Genomic DNA, 15,315 nt, shown 5'->3' with positions numbered 1-15,315 from the left:
AACGCCTTCAATACAGGAAAAGGTCTTTTTCACAACAGATTTTTTGACTTATCACAGTACAAAAAGCTGATGACTGTGAAACTGAAGCAGTTAAATATAATTTAGCCATACTCCATTTTCTCATTTACACATGTGCTTTTTATAGGGACACCTGAAAATTTCTGCCGTGTATGTTGACGGATATGGACGAGTTTAATGTTTAAAAAAATATTCCAATGAGAATCGTCTAGTCTCTCATAAAGCTGTTTGAGGGCTACTATGAAAACTCTAAGGGCTACAAGATTCTGCAAACAACATATTGTTTTATTGGTACAGCATTAAAAGGCACAGATTTAATTCATTGACCACACCTGACCAAAGGAGTGATGCGGCACAGCCAGTCAGAGTACACAGACAAGGGAGGAAACAAACAAACAAAACAAAAAAAGCAATTCTGGCTGACCACACAGTGAATATGGTTATTTAAAACCTACCTTTAAAACTTTACTTTCAACATCAACACCAGTCACCTTCCACATGGTAAAAACATAATCCTGTAGTGAGGGTGTGACAGAGTCAAAGATTAAAAAAAAAAAAAAATACTGGTAGCCAACGTGTACCAAAAACCAAAAACATTGCATAGAAAAAAAAAAGCATGTGTAAGCTGGATAAACTGCTAGTGTTATCAGGCAAACCCTACCCCAGTGCACTGTGGGTGACCACGGTACGGTCTGTACCATACAACATTGTGCATACATCAGAAAATAAACAGCCGAAACACTCATCGTATGTGATGTTTAGAGTAACACTTCTAGCCGTGGTGAAACACACACAAAAAAAAGATTCAGCTCATCTTTACAAAAAACAAGTCTACTCATACTTTGTTTTGGCTTTGAAACAGTACCATTACAAGTGTTGTGTAGTGTACAATTCCTATACATCAGTGCTCCTCAGGTTAAGGCTTTATCAACCAAAGCACATTCCAACTCGCATGGAGGTAGAAATACTGCAGCAAGCCCACAGAGTCTACGTAAAAACATTATTGTGTTGATGAACTGTAAAAAAGTTCCTTCTTTCATTCCAACTGCTGCTGACACGAAGGTGTGAACTGAATCTGAAACGGGTTTGTGAGCTATTTTGTTTCAAAAGACAAATGAGCCAAACTTTCCAAACACCTGCTTGAGATCTGACCAAAAGATCTTTCCCTCCTCATTGGTACACCTACTACAGACTGTAGAAGAAATAGTCATTGTGCCAGAGTTCCATTAACACTGATTAAATGCTTTGTTTGCCAACCTAAACTCAAACTCGCCTCGCATCAGTCACACCTATGAAGTGAATGCATATGCTCGGAAATTTCCCTGCAAATATTTAATCATGTGATGTGTATTAATGAAGAATATCACATGTTAAAATCACACATTAAACTTTACAAAGTTTTAAGCTCTGTTACTGGTTTCTCTTTTATGTTTTCTATATCTTATGTCAGTGAGTGAATTAAAGTTCTACTTTTAAAAAAACCTAACAGCTTTAATGAACCATGGTGCCATGAGACATTTCCGTTAGTGAATAACTACATGGGATAACATCACAACACTTAGTGATAATTGTGCCACAGTTTGGTCAAAATCTATAAAAATGAATCTCACTTTATTCTTCAAACCATGGGACGTAGTTGAAATATGTGCACAGTCTGATGCAAATGCATACACGTGAAACGACAGGTGTGACTACAGCGCGACTGTTGGTCTGTTAAAATGCGTGTCTAGAGCAGCGGGGATTCTGTGAGTTTGAACAGGAAGTAGTGTTTATGCTGTATGTATCAAAAAAAAAAAAGTCTGTGGAGAGTCTCTGTATGCACACGATGTGCTGCTAGTCGTTAACTAGTCTATAAACGTGGTACTGCGCTCCGTGTTCGCTAGTGGACACTTCAAACACGAAGGCGATGCACAGCAGAGTCTCCTGAGTTTCTCTGTTGGACACCACCTATCGACAGTCAGGAACAAAAAACAAAAAAAAATGTGGAGGTCAGGATTTAATAATAAAACATATGAACAAACACTGGTCCAGAGAGACAGTGCACAGACACATACCTGTAAGATGGTGAAGTTCTCCAGTACACTGTTCATCATGTATTTCTCTGGCAGGTGTTTGAGCTTGTGGATGAAGTTTATCATGTATTCACACATGGGCGAACGATGGATGCGGAACACATACTTTCCTCCTTCCATATGTGCATACTCAGTCTGAATGGGAGGAAACCATACAGACAAGCACATCTCAATTAAAACCACATGTTAATATGGTCCCATATGAAATTCTTTATGTAAAAAAACAGAGTTCAATTTCTTACCTCAACCTTCTCCACCACCTGTTTGCCAAAGGAGCAGACCTTTGTTGAGACACTGATGGTGATGTTCTCTGTTCCACTGTATTGGCTACTCACGCCATAGAACACGCCAGAACCCTCCTCAATGTCGCCGCTCAGGTCCGCCTGATGGATGGTGAGCAAGAGAAAACTAGATTAAAACCAGACAACACCAATCTAATCTCTGTGTATTCCAGCACATATCTGACATTCACTGTTATTGCTGTTGCTCCACATGCAAAATTTCACAGCGATTTTACGTTAAGTCGCATTACATGCTCTAAATTATACAAGAAATAAGCACTGAATAAGGTGAATTCCTTGCTTTTTCAACTATTATTTTATGTTTTATGATGAGGGAGAAACATTTGACTTCAAGAATACAAAAAATGAGGGTAAACATGACCTTTATTTGTTTACAAAAAGACACAGGGCACACGTGTGAACATGTGAAATACTGTTTAACAAGCAACTATCAGTGAATAAGTCATTTCATGTGTTAACCTTTACTCCACATTGGTTTTGCTTCCCCCGTGTGGTCTAACAGGTTATAACTCCAGACTGTAAGTGGAGTTACACTATAGACAAAAGTATTGGGACACACCTCTTTATTATTGAATTCAGGTGTGGTATGGAGCTGTTTTTTAGGGTTTGGGTTAGGCCCTCTTTACTTCCAGTACACAAAGCAAGTTCCAAGAAGAAATGACTGGATGAGTTTGGTGTGGAGAACTTGACTGGCCAGCACAGAACCCTGACCTCAAGAGGGGACCGACTCCACACTAATATCCATTTACTTAGAATGTGATATCTCCAAAGTCCACACTGGTATAATGGTTAGGTGTCCCACTTTTGTCTATTCAGTGTACACAACATTCAACATGAACTTAGACTATCAAATGCACTGGTTGTAATAAAATGTAATGTAAAAACTAAAATATGTCTTAGTGTCAGTACCCCAATTATTGTGATGATTTATCAGATTCCCCGACATCCTCTCCTGCAGCAAGCCTCTTAAAGGGTCACCAATTCAATATCCAATCAAATATGAAATATGGTCACAATCTCCTCTCCTCCTCCTGAGTTATGGTGTTGAATAATGCTCAGAAAAGTGTTTGTGCACACAGTGAATTCAACCTTTCAGATATCATATGCCATATCATAACCAGCATATGAATTCTTGAGGCATGGATAAAAATGTGTTTTGTCAGGTCACAGTGACTTTTGGCTGCCAAATTTTAATCAGTTCATGCATGAATCCAAGTGGACATTTGTGCCAAATCTGAATTCCCGCAGGGAGCTCCTGAGATAACACGTTCACGAGAAGGGGGCGTACAGATGTACAAGCTGAAAACATAACGCCTCTGGCCAAGGCTTTAATTAGAGTACTGACCCAGAACTTGACGAGGAAGAATGCGTTGTGTGGCCCTTTTTCATACAGCTCCTTCAGACCTCCTTTCTTCTCAGAGAACTTGTCGTAAATCTGCCTCACGTCTATGGACTCCAACACAGGGTCATTGTAGCCTGGGTTTGATGGACCAATGTGTACGAAAAGGTGTTTATACTGCAGGGAGGAAAGAGAGCTGATAAGAAAGAGAGGAAAGGCTTGGTTTTGGCAATGTTTTACACTGTCTGGATGTCTGTACCGTCTCTCTGTCTCTCTGGGCCTCCAGGAAAGCAGAGTACTCCAGTAGTCGTAGTTTTGCTGAGGCAATGGTTCTGTCTTGCCATACAGGAGCTGTTATAGCTGCAGGACGTGGGGGAGACAGGGGCTCATAACCTGCCACACATTTAAACCACAAAAAACACAATTAACATAACAATAATTGCACTCCGCCAACAACTTTTCAGCAGGGTCGATTCAACGAACAAATGCTGGGAGAACTGTGGTGTGATCGGAAATCATACTCATATATTCTGGGACTGCCCGAAAATACAAACATTCTGGAAAAACATCAAAGAGGAAAGAGAAAATTTGGGAAACTGACATCCTCGTGCATCCACTGTTGTTTTTATTCCAAATATCGACTGAACACCTGTTTCCCACAGACCAATGAAAGGCATATTTTGTTTTTGATAGCAAGAAAAATAATTAATATTGGATGAAGTCTAACCCTCCCACTGTTGCTCAACCACTGACAAAAAGTCAACCATCCTAACATCATGGAACAAGTGGCTGCCCAGCTACAACCAAAACTGCCTATTTTAGAAAGGATATGAACATCAATTATCTCTTTATGTGCAAAAATAAAACCATAACAATAGTTTATGGTAATTTCTCAAATTGGTGAGTAATTACACACTTACTGATAGGTGCAGGGACAGAGGCTGGTAGTGTAGTGTATGGTGGCTGTGCAAAGGGTTTGATGCTGTGAAGAGGAATAGAAACCCAAAAATGAGCTACTGTACCAGCTTGAGCACACGGCTCTCTTCGATTTTAAACAAACAAAATGCCAGTGATACTTACTCCTGAGAATGGCCAGGCTGTCCTGTCACAGGGCCGGGCCAAAACTGAACAAAGGGGAAGAAGTGGAAACACAGCAGATCATATTACTCAGACCTATATGCGCAGGGCAGAAAAGAACAGATGTGTGTGGTGTCTGTGTGCTTGGGTCTCACTCTGACTGCTGGAGGGAACGGAGTCTGGGGTTTCATTACACTCGCAGAAACAATCTGAGCTGAAGAGAGGTTGGCTACTGTCTGCAGCGCCTTGTCTTTGGATACCTGGTCCTGAAGACAAAGTAATTCACAGTGATAATTCTCCATCGTAAAAAATCCAGTATAACTGCAGTTAACTTTCCAGAGCCAGCCAACCTTCAAGGTCAGTTTAGACAGCAAGCCAGCCAACATATTATACAGTATTTCAGTATGATGCAGTAACTATAAGGGAAGACAGGACAGGATGCAAAGCGAATACAGGGGGATGCCAAAGCAAGAGGCGCACCAAGTAGCAGACTAAGGGAGCTAACTGGAGCCATCACCAGCGTATGACTAAAGTCACTAAAAACAAAGGAGTAATGAGCAGAATTTTTGAGTCTGGCAGGAGAACGGCAATGTGGACCAGTAAGTATCAGGTAATGTGATGCCAACCACAAAGCACAAAGCCTGAAGCAGAAAACTATAGTTGTATAACCAAAACTTACCAAGTTCATGGCCTATGGCAAAGAAGACACATCATTAATTAACTTGAGTGCACTCATAAATACAAGCAGGTCACAGATTCACTGCAATGATGAAAAACACATTGCTCACCCTGCACCCAGAACACAGTCACACTTGTACCAGGAATTTTCCTAGCCTAGATCTGAATACGTTACAGTCCACAAGTGTGTATTAGAACTGCAAGTTAAATGCCCCTGATACAAAACAATGTCACAAGAAAAACAACAAAACTTAATTACAGAACATAGTAAAACCACAAGGAAATTGCTTAAACACAAAAAAAGATATTATAAAGGACAGAATGCAGAATGTGCAGAGCAGAAGTGATTTAAAATAGAAAACAGAAATTTGTCAAAAGGGCACTTCAAAAAAACAAACAAACAAAAAAACCCCTCCATGTGTGTATGTAAGCTTTCATGTAAAATACTACTGCCATGCACATGCTTAGTTTAACCAAAGCGGCTGCTGAAGATCTGATGCAATTATCTGTTCAAAGCCACAAGACTCTTGAACTAAGTAAACGGATCAAAGTTACTGACATGCATTATAACAAAAAAAAAAAACTCTTCTCCACATATTATACAAAAAACAAATTCAAAACATCTGGCTTTAACACTGAGCAATCAACTACAGACAAAAAACAACAGTGAGACCTTTAAAGCATACAAGTGAAAATTAAAAGCCTATCTATTATGTGCCTAACTATTTGTGAGGTGAATTTGTAGTTCTCCATTAAGGTGTCCAGTGGTCCTGCCTTAGAGGCATCTAAAGGAATTCTGGTATCATCACAACACTAAATGTGAATGGCTTGCTTTATCACAGAATTACTCCACAAAGCTCTTATGGCTATGACTTGTAAGAACCTTTCAGAGAAGGTGCATCTGGAGCCTCCTCTCAACATACAGTGAGTACCCCAACGGAGAAGTACAAATCTGCTGAAAGCTCTGACACAGACTTCTTTGTTAAGTTGGATTTGGACCACATGCAGAGCCAAGCAGTGAGCATGTGTACCTTGAGCTTAGACTGAATTTCACGCGACTTTCTCTTGGCCAAGACTTGCAGGTGACTAGAGACCTGACGAAAGACAGGATGAAGGAAAGGAAAAGAATAGAAGAGGGGATGTGACTACAGAGGGAAGAGGGAGTTGATTCAGTGGGCACCCACCTTGATGCTGCTCTGGTATTCCCGTACCCGCTTACGTGCCAGAACCTGAATGTGACTAGACACCTAAGGGACCACGGTTACAACCCGTGGAAAAAAAAAACAAAAAAACAACAACAACACACATTCACAGGATGATTTAGTGATTTCAAATGACAATCACTTTAACAAGGTGAGTGGATAAACTATAATAAAATCCCTTTAATGCCCAACAGAAGCAGCAAAGCTGGCCAAAATTAAAGCTGCAAGCAGCAACAAAGATAGGCAGGGTCACTTTAGAGAGTTTGTTTATGTTTAAAGAAGGGGTGAGAGCAGTCTAACTTGATTCATCATTGCAAAGCCTGCAGAATTTCAATAACTACACACTCAAAGCTCTGCATTTGTGGAAAACTTGATGTGTATGTTGAGAAGATAGCGCAGTGTGTCTTCAGTAAGTCTGATCAGGATCGCTCAAAGGCATCTTGAATTATAAGCAAAAAGATGATAGGCAATGCCCACTTGCACCAATCAATAGGACCCTTCAAAGTTTGGTTTATACTTGCCCCCAAATACATCAAGCACACTATAAATACTGCAGTCTTCAACAACATCTGTGCTTACCTGTTTGCGTGTGCGCGTCTTCCCTGTTCGTAGCTTGATATAGCGAGCGATCAGCTCATTTCGACCTGAAACAGAGATCAGAAATCAGAAGGGAGTACTTAAACAAAGTCTCCAGGAGTGGGGCTGCTTTGGGTGTGGTGGCCGCATAAGGAATCGCAACTTCGGGGTGTTCTTCGTGTGATGCACACTGGACATTTTTTTCTTTTCATACAAAATCACTGGAAAAAGTGCGGCTGGAAAAAAAAATCTAAATCTAAAATCTTGGGCCTTATAATGCCCTATAATTTATTACCTCAAAATGGACAGAATCAAAAATCTTCAAAAACATCATTGTGACTTTTTAAGCAAATTAGCTGTAACCATTTTGTTGACAGAAAATGACCATTGGCACACATCCAGAGCCAAACAATAGATGTCAAAAGCTCCTGCTCCTCCTTAGTTTTGGCCTGCAGTACATTCACAAAATAGACTGCATGTTTTTAATTACACCCCTCTAACCACTGGTGCAAGCAATCTCATTTGTTCAATGAAACAAATAGAAACCTAAAAGGAAATCATGACTGCAGGCATTAACATTAAGCCCAAATGAATCAGTATTTGAACTATAATCTACAGCTAATCACCCTGTCTCTGTTTTGGTTTATATCTTGCAACGTTAATCTTCTGAAGCACAATCATAACACACCAAAGTAAACGGAAAATGGAAGGAATGAAAGGGGGGGAAAAAAGAAAGGTCATCATACAATTATCCTCCAAAATGTGGTCACTACAGACTGCATGGTCAGCTATTTCTTTCTCTGCCTCCTACAGCTTTAAATCTCACCTGATGATCTGCTTGTCTAATCATAGCTGATGAGCAACTAACTACTCACCCTGTTATAGATGTCAGAATAAGAGCTAGGCTAAAGATAAAAGTGACTGAATGAAGCCTTACAAACTGATTCCAGGGCTGTCATCATTTAATCACATATACACATGCAGTAATATCGTCAGCATCGCCATCCTTCTTTCTGGGAAGTTGTGTGATGCTGTAGGGACTTGGGTCGCATCAGGCTGACTCACATCAGTTCTGTGGAGTTACCAGAATTCCCCCAAATCAACAGAGGAGGCTGAGTCAGACCTAGCAGTCTGCTTCAATTCCCAAAACAGGACACATGCACTTTCCTGCAGCCTGTTGCTGCTCCACATAAGGCAAAAGGCTTCTTAAGAAGTCAACTCCTGTCCCATTTGTTGTAATGTGTGATTAACACCTCAAGACAAGAATAGAAGGCACACTGGAAGATTAATTAGGAAACATGACATTACTTTGTAGGGCGAACTTTCTTGTTCGTTCTTACTAAAATCTTGTAATTTCATTTAAAGTTATCTTTTCTTTTGCTCCCCTCATCTGCAACATAAGTGATGTGTCTGCTGGTCATCCTAATTTGGGAAGACATGCTTGACACCATAATCCAGGGTGACATCATGACGGCAACATATGACTGACAACAAAGATAGCGCAGACATTGGTACTCAATTACAACTGGCTCAGTCCAGCAGGAAGTAAATAAATCATGTACTGAGAGAAAAACTGATTTTCATTATTAAAAATGTTCTATTAGTTTTATCAGCTGAACTAAGTGATCTAATTTCCAGTAAAGTAAAATGAGCAGTAAAACGCTTTACCATGATATCCACATGAGCCGCTTTCAGACATAAAATGCAATCCATAAACACTCTGCCAATTTTGCCGGTTGACCTCATGTTTGAAAAGGACTTCAATTCACTGATATGTGAAAAATGCACTGGCCATCTGCCAACTCAAGCACATACAAGAATACCTTTAGATTAACTAAGAAATTTTCAACTTTCTCGCAGTTTTGAGGCAACGACTCAAAGTGTTGAGGGTGGTGTCCTGCAGGCTGGTTTGAACATGAGAGGCCTCAGTGGGTTAAAGTGAGCATGGGTATTATGTTCAAAGTGTCAGTGTAGCTTTCCGATGTGTGAATATGTGTGTGCTAGTAGGACTGTCGCTGTTAACTGAGAGTCGGGGTGGTGACACCAGTAAAGCCAGCACTTTCACGAAAAGAGAAAAACCCGCAATGTTGAAAGAAACTTTCCCTTTCTGACGCATGGGATCACATATCTTGTTTCTACTTACAACATGCACACACACGTGCGCACACACACACACACACTCAAATATACACATATGCATGACACAGGCTGCTGCAGAGAGGAATGCAAAACCTCAGCAGTTTAAAAAAAAAAAAAAAAAAAAAGTTCATCACAAGCCAAGGCCTTCAAGAAGGTAGAAAGAAAAAGTCAGAAATACATCAAAGCTCTACTTGCAGGCAGCATCCAGAATAAATCCTAATAAAAACAAACACTACCGCACTGGTTTTGCAGTCCCAAAGACCATTAAGAACCAGTCTGAAAGTAATTAATGTCCAAAGGGATAAGCAATGAAGTGACTTCTTCATATGGAGACTTTAACTTGACCTGAAATGTATTGTATTAAATGCATAAGCAGTTTGCCCTCCCATTGCTTGATGTATTTTCTGGCATGATGTTCTCATGGATGCTGAAGTTCCAGAGAAACTGAAATAAAGGATGAGACAATAACCACCACAACATTTGTCACAAGCCTCCATGCTGCTTTCTATCATTTCCTGTTTTCCAGCACATTTCTGTCATTGAATGTGACACACCATAAAAAAGGAAACAAACAAAGAAAGAGTGAAAGGCAAACTAATTTACTGGCAGTTAAAAAAACAAAAAACATGTATGCGTTAATTTTTGTGCAAAAGAAGCTTGATATTCTCTCTTTACATTTTGTCATTTCATATGTAAAGTAGACATTTAACATTTGGCCTTTGAATGTAAGACGGAGGGACGGAGGAGGGAAGAGGTGGCTAGGATAGCTGGATGACAATTGCTATTTTAGGACAGACATTTGTGTTCCTCACCATACATCTTGCCCTCATCTGAAAGTATAATCTTCCTCCTGCCGCAGGGAGGGTAGATGGCCAGAGCTTCCTGAAAGCTCTGCTCAATGTCTGGACTCCACACCCCTTCGGGGTCGCCATCCAATCCACGGTCCGCCCCGTCTGCCAGGCCTTCGCCATCGCCAGCTTCCTCCTGCGCCCCATCAGGGCTGCCACGGCAACTCCACTCCGACGCAATGATGGCGGCTCCAGCCACAACACACCTAAAACACACAGGACAAGACATTTATAAAAATTTTCTGTTTGCTAACACCCTTTCTTTTAGTTACTACTACTACTACATGTGGTAAACTTCCTGTACTGACATGAAAACAGATATCAGTGGCAGATTTAATACTCAAAATTGATATTACACTTTTAAAAATGGCACTTTGAAATCACACAGGAGTAACTGGGATATGACTGCTAACCTTAGACTTAAGTGTAGAGACTGCTGAGGTAGGACAGAGGGAACAACAGCTCATGTCACATTTAAAAATTCCACTGAGAGATTTGTATTTCTTGTAGTGGTAAATAAATCGATAATCATCACCATAAATTCCATTATGGAATACCAACACAAATACAAATTGCAAATGGCAATGCTTGTCCTGATCCAGGTTTCAGGACAGGTTTTCTTCTACATTAAAAAAGCATTAACCCAAAATATCTACCACAATGTGAGAGCAGAGAGCAGTATTTGTTTTGATAGTTGATGAACTGAGGAACAATGGCATCGCAATCAGTAAGGTTTCAAGAAATTAATGCAGCTGTCTCATGGATGTTTTGAAAACACAGTACAGCTTTAAATCGTTGACATATGCAAGCCCAAAAGTGTACAGTCTGTGTACAGGTAATAATAAACAAAAGACATTTTTGTGGTGAGAGAAATTTTCTACCAACAGCTGGAACTCACCAGCCACAACAAAAGCAGTTTGGAAATCTACTTTGATTGTTAAATTTGTTAGCAAGGGAAAATAAACAGCCTTCAACTGATTATGAAAAAAACAACTTTTTCATCAACATGACTAACAACACTCAGCACCAGAGAGCATCAGATGATGCCAAAGCCAGTTTGAATTCTGTGGCAGCATGAACTACAGAAAAAAAATATCCAAGGAAAAGTACTAGAGCCTGGAGGACTACAACCTAACTCTGGTGTCTCTGACTCCATCAGTCAATTTATCCACTAGTGAATTGACAGAATATGGAAAATTCATTGGCAAGCATTTTGAGAAGTCATTTCACTTTCCAGGTTCTCAAATGTTATGATATGCTGTTTTTCTTTCCCGTATATAACAGCAAATTGCATGTCTTTGGGTTATAGATTGACAGTGGGTTAAAAACGGCCTTGTTATTTCACTATTTGTGGTGCTGACACTTAAAAATACACACAAAATAGAAATACAAAATATTCTTACCTAAAAACTGAATGAGTGAATATTACTGAATCCCACTGAAGTACTTCATTTGTATTTACTCCCAATAAAAAAAAAAAAATCTGCTAGTTTTATGAATGAAGTCCAATGACAGACAGGTCAAGAAAATCAAAAGAGTGGCCCTGATTTAAATCACACACACTGTGAGGGACAGGCAGGACCAGGACAACTGGAAAGAACTGTGAGACACATCTTGGACTCCAAATGTCTCCACGTTTCACCAAGAGCAAGATCAAATTCATATCAATTGTTCACCGCTTCCGAGGGTACTGGGTGTATTAACATCAATAACATTAAGAGCTTGTAACTTTATTAAGACACTGGCCAAGATCAATGGAGACACCACCAGTTGGCCTAGCTCTTAAGGTTACACCAGTGGATGAAGATGACAGATGACAAATTTACCACAGTCAGTCATTTTCCTTAGCTAATTGTCCTAGAAGCTAGTTTAAAAAGGCAGTGCTTGAGCCATATGAACTTTCCAGATGCCTGCAACTCTGCCTGCATAGTCCACATGAGGAAATTACACATTCTTCTGTTATTGTTGAGGATGCTCCAAGTCTCCTCAAACACAGGCACACATATGCAACATGAATGCTGCCTGGTGTGTAATGTTTTCCAGAGTGAGGCTAACATGGTTCCTGCTACAGAAGAACCGCAGAGGATCAGTGTGGTCAAAGAGCTTTTCCTGCTGTGGTGGGCTTATTGGACACACTCGGCAGAGGGCCTTCCCGGTTCCAATCATCGCAGACAGGACTGCACTGTTGCCATAAAGATCAGACAGGCCCTGGTGAGAGGGCTCAGAAAGAGCAAAGCCAATAGAACGTGGGGGTAGATATAACTGACTGTGTCAGACGACTGCAGCGGGGAGGATGGTGTCCTGACTGGATCTGAATAACCTTAATTCAAGTTTTTACACATACTAAATCATGTCAACTTTATGCACTACTTGTGACTTATTTGTTCTGTTTGATTGCATTATAGTGTAATACATAAAGTGGCCAAGTTATTGCTGAGCAAGCGGGCTAAGATTTATCAAGTCATGAAACTAAGGGATCACAGCCTCTGTGCCAGCGTGGTTCTGATTCAAAGGTAGGATATTATGTACTGAAGGCATATGCCAGTTTCAATATAGCTCCCAGTGGCCAAAAGGTCAGGTGTTTAGGTCCGTGAGGAGCCAGTAGAGCACCGAGTTAAATAAAGCTATGAGCTCAGCAAACACTGACAAGACACATGCACATTACGGGCTGCCCTGGGAACAGCAGTGACATTATAATCAACCAAAGTAGATTTCATCACAGTACAGATTTCCAGATTCTGATTTCCATAGCTACTCATGCCTTCTTCTGCTAGTACTACCAACACTACTACAACAAGAAGTAATGCTAAACATTTCTAGATTTTACACAGCAAATCCATCAGGCTTGAAGCACTTAACATAAAGATCATATCATAATGGACCAATACGATAACTCGGCCGGGATAGTTGTGCTGGAGAAGAACTAAAGTGGCATTCTTCCTATCTGTCTCTCTGTTGGACCAGCAAGACCAGTTTAACATGTTGGTGACCCTTTCACAATAACGACAAATGGATCACCTCTGCTAGCATATAACGATGGAAGGGGAGGGGGGGGGGTGAAATCACGTTCCACGGTTTGGAAGCCGTTTAGCAGGCTGTGAGTTGGCAAAATCCGCCTTGTTGAAAGTTGGGGAAAAAAAACCTCACAAGCAATCGAGTCTAGGAGTTGATAAAAACAATCTCTGTAACGTCGTAATAACTTTAAAATGTAAGGTGAAGTGTTATTTTCAGTCACTTCTGTGGATGTATTAAGTTACAGGCAGACCGTGGATAACTGGCTCGAGCTGCCATGCTAGTTTGTTAGCTCGCGAGCTAATAATACCTCAACAAACTCTACACTAGGTTAAGTCCGAGAGACACCTCTAAAGTCTTGGCAATTACAGTACGAGAGGACGAATAAACCAAAGAGGAAGTCCTCGCTAAACACACGAGGTTCTGAATCAGCAAAGTGCCAGCGGGAAAATGCGAAATATGTCAAATATCCCAAAACTTCCAAGCGCATACGAAGCGAAGCAGCTGCTGCAGCATGAAAGTTGCTGCATACAACAAAGAAGTATCTGAGAGCGCACTCACCTCACAATGGCTTTCCTACCCCCGCTGCTACGGCCGCACACTCCTCTCCGTATACTTTGGTTTCTACAGCAGATTTTCCTTCGGGATAGCGAGTAGTTCCTCGGTAAATTAAAACAAGCGCGTTTGGCAGAAAAAACGCGGAATGCCAAGTATGAGTTTGGTATGGAATCAACGCGCGGAGGAAAACGCACAGCACAGAGGCGTGGCGTCGAAAACACGCGCACACGCAAAAGTTTTGTGGTTCCCAACGCAAACTCCTCCTACGACACGACTTATGTTCCAGAAACTGAGGATCCACTGCCAGTCGGGCCCAGTTGGCAACTCAGTGTCACAGCAACTTAGCTATACTTGAACTGTTTGGAAATATGCAACACTCTGACATAACATCAAGTGTTATGAAAAGGGTCTTGGGTAGGCCCCTGGCCTAGAAGAGGTGTCAAAATAAAACTCTTTGTGCAATAATCTGTGCAAACAATCTGTCATACAATAAGTGTGTCCAACGCCATGACAGTAGGGGGTTAAAAGGGGCCCAACAACCCTTTTTTTTGTCACATCACAGGTTAATGGCAGGCGTAAAGTCCTTTTAAATGTCTTCTATATTTTGATGACATCCAAGTGTGCACACAAACATCAACCACAACTGTACTGTGCAATCATTTGTTTGAAAACACAACTCAGGCATAAATGTCTCAGAAGGTAGACCATGGATTCTGGATTTTATTTCAACGTATTTTTGGGGTCAGCCGTGGCCTGGAGAAGTGGCTTGTGATCGGAAAGTAGCTGGTTCGGTTCCCCTACTGGACGGGCAGGAAAAATTTGAGTGTGGTGGAGTGATAATGTCCCCACCCTCCATTAGCTGGCTGATGTGCCCTTGAGCAAGGCACTTAACCCCCAATTTGCCCCCCGGGCGCTTGATGCAGCCCACTGCTCCTGTGTGTTTCACTGCATGTTGCATATGTGTGTGTTTCAATCAGTGATGGGTTAAATGCAGAGAAGTGATTTCCCAGTTTGGGATGAATAAAGTAAATAAATTACAAACATGCTTCCCAACACTTTCAGAGAAAACACAGAAAATATAAATAATGAACAGTAACAACCGTCCACAGATACAGCAGTTGCGGATATTGCAATTTTGCAGTTATGTTTTCTAGATAAAAAATATTCTTGACTTTCTCCTTCCATTGTGTTACTGTGGGTGGGGGGTGGAGGTCAGGGGGTTTGTGGTCATCTTCTTAGCAGTTAGAAGAAGGACTCTCAATGGTAATGTGTGATTGTTGTATTTAACATATTTTGTTAATATTCCTAATAAAAAGTAAGAAGGTTCTCAAGGCAGTTCTGTACCTAAACTTTTTTTTAATCCAATTTCAATTCAAATGTTTGCCCTGAAAGTTTTGGACAGTCTTAAAATATCTCTGCCCATGATCACATTCACGTTTAATCGAAATATCAAATGAAAACAATTCAGACTGAAATGACAAACTTACTTTTTAA

At 40.7% G+C, this 15,315-nt stretch overlaps 1 protein-coding gene across 1 annotated transcript; it reads right to left on the bottom strand.

Annotated features, from left to right (window-relative positions):
- Window positions 1-282: 282 nt before the first annotated feature.
- On the bottom strand, window positions 283-14,330 carry tead3a (TEA domain family member 3 a). Its single transcript, XM_046398156.1, has 14 exons — window positions 14,310-14,330; window positions 13,825-14,084; window positions 10,216-10,457; window positions 7,268-7,332; window positions 6,671-6,733; window positions 5,488-5,499; window positions 4,964-5,074; window positions 4,812-4,855; window positions 4,652-4,713; window positions 3,991-4,124; window positions 3,738-3,908; window positions 2,333-2,473; window positions 2,073-2,225; window positions 283-1,965 (listed from the first exon to the last, which is right to left on the bottom strand). The coding sequence occupies exons 1-14, from the start codon at window positions 14,328-14,330 to the stop codon at window positions 1,852-1,854; spliced, it is 1,593 nt and encodes a 530-aa protein (XP_046254112.1). The 3' UTR covers window positions 283-1,851.
- Window positions 14,331-15,315: the final 985 nt, after the last annotated feature.

Source organism: Scatophagus argus, chromosome 8, assembly GCF_020382885.2.
Source record: "Scatophagus argus isolate fScaArg1 chromosome 8, fScaArg1.pri, whole genome shotgun sequence".
Lineage (NCBI taxonomy): Eukaryota > Metazoa > Chordata > Actinopteri > Scatophagidae > Scatophagus > Scatophagus argus.
Note: the sequence above shows the minus strand (reverse complement) of the source record. Positions and strands in the feature narration are given on the sequence as shown.

What these genes read in the sequence shown, in the direction of transcription:
- tead3a (XM_046398156.1), bottom strand. Translation starts at nt 14,330, where the DNA reads ATGGCGTTGGACACACTTATT. An exon ending in CCCAGAGAGACAGAGAGACG is followed by an intron (nt 3,909 to 3,990) that starts GTACAGACATCC and finishes TCCTCCCTGCAG; the next exon opens with TATAAACACCTTTTCGTACA. An exon ending in AGGTGGTGGAGAAGGTTGAG is followed by an intron (nt 2,226 to 2,332) that starts GTAAGAAATTGA and finishes CCTCCCATTCAG; the next exon opens with ACTGAGTATGCACATATGGA.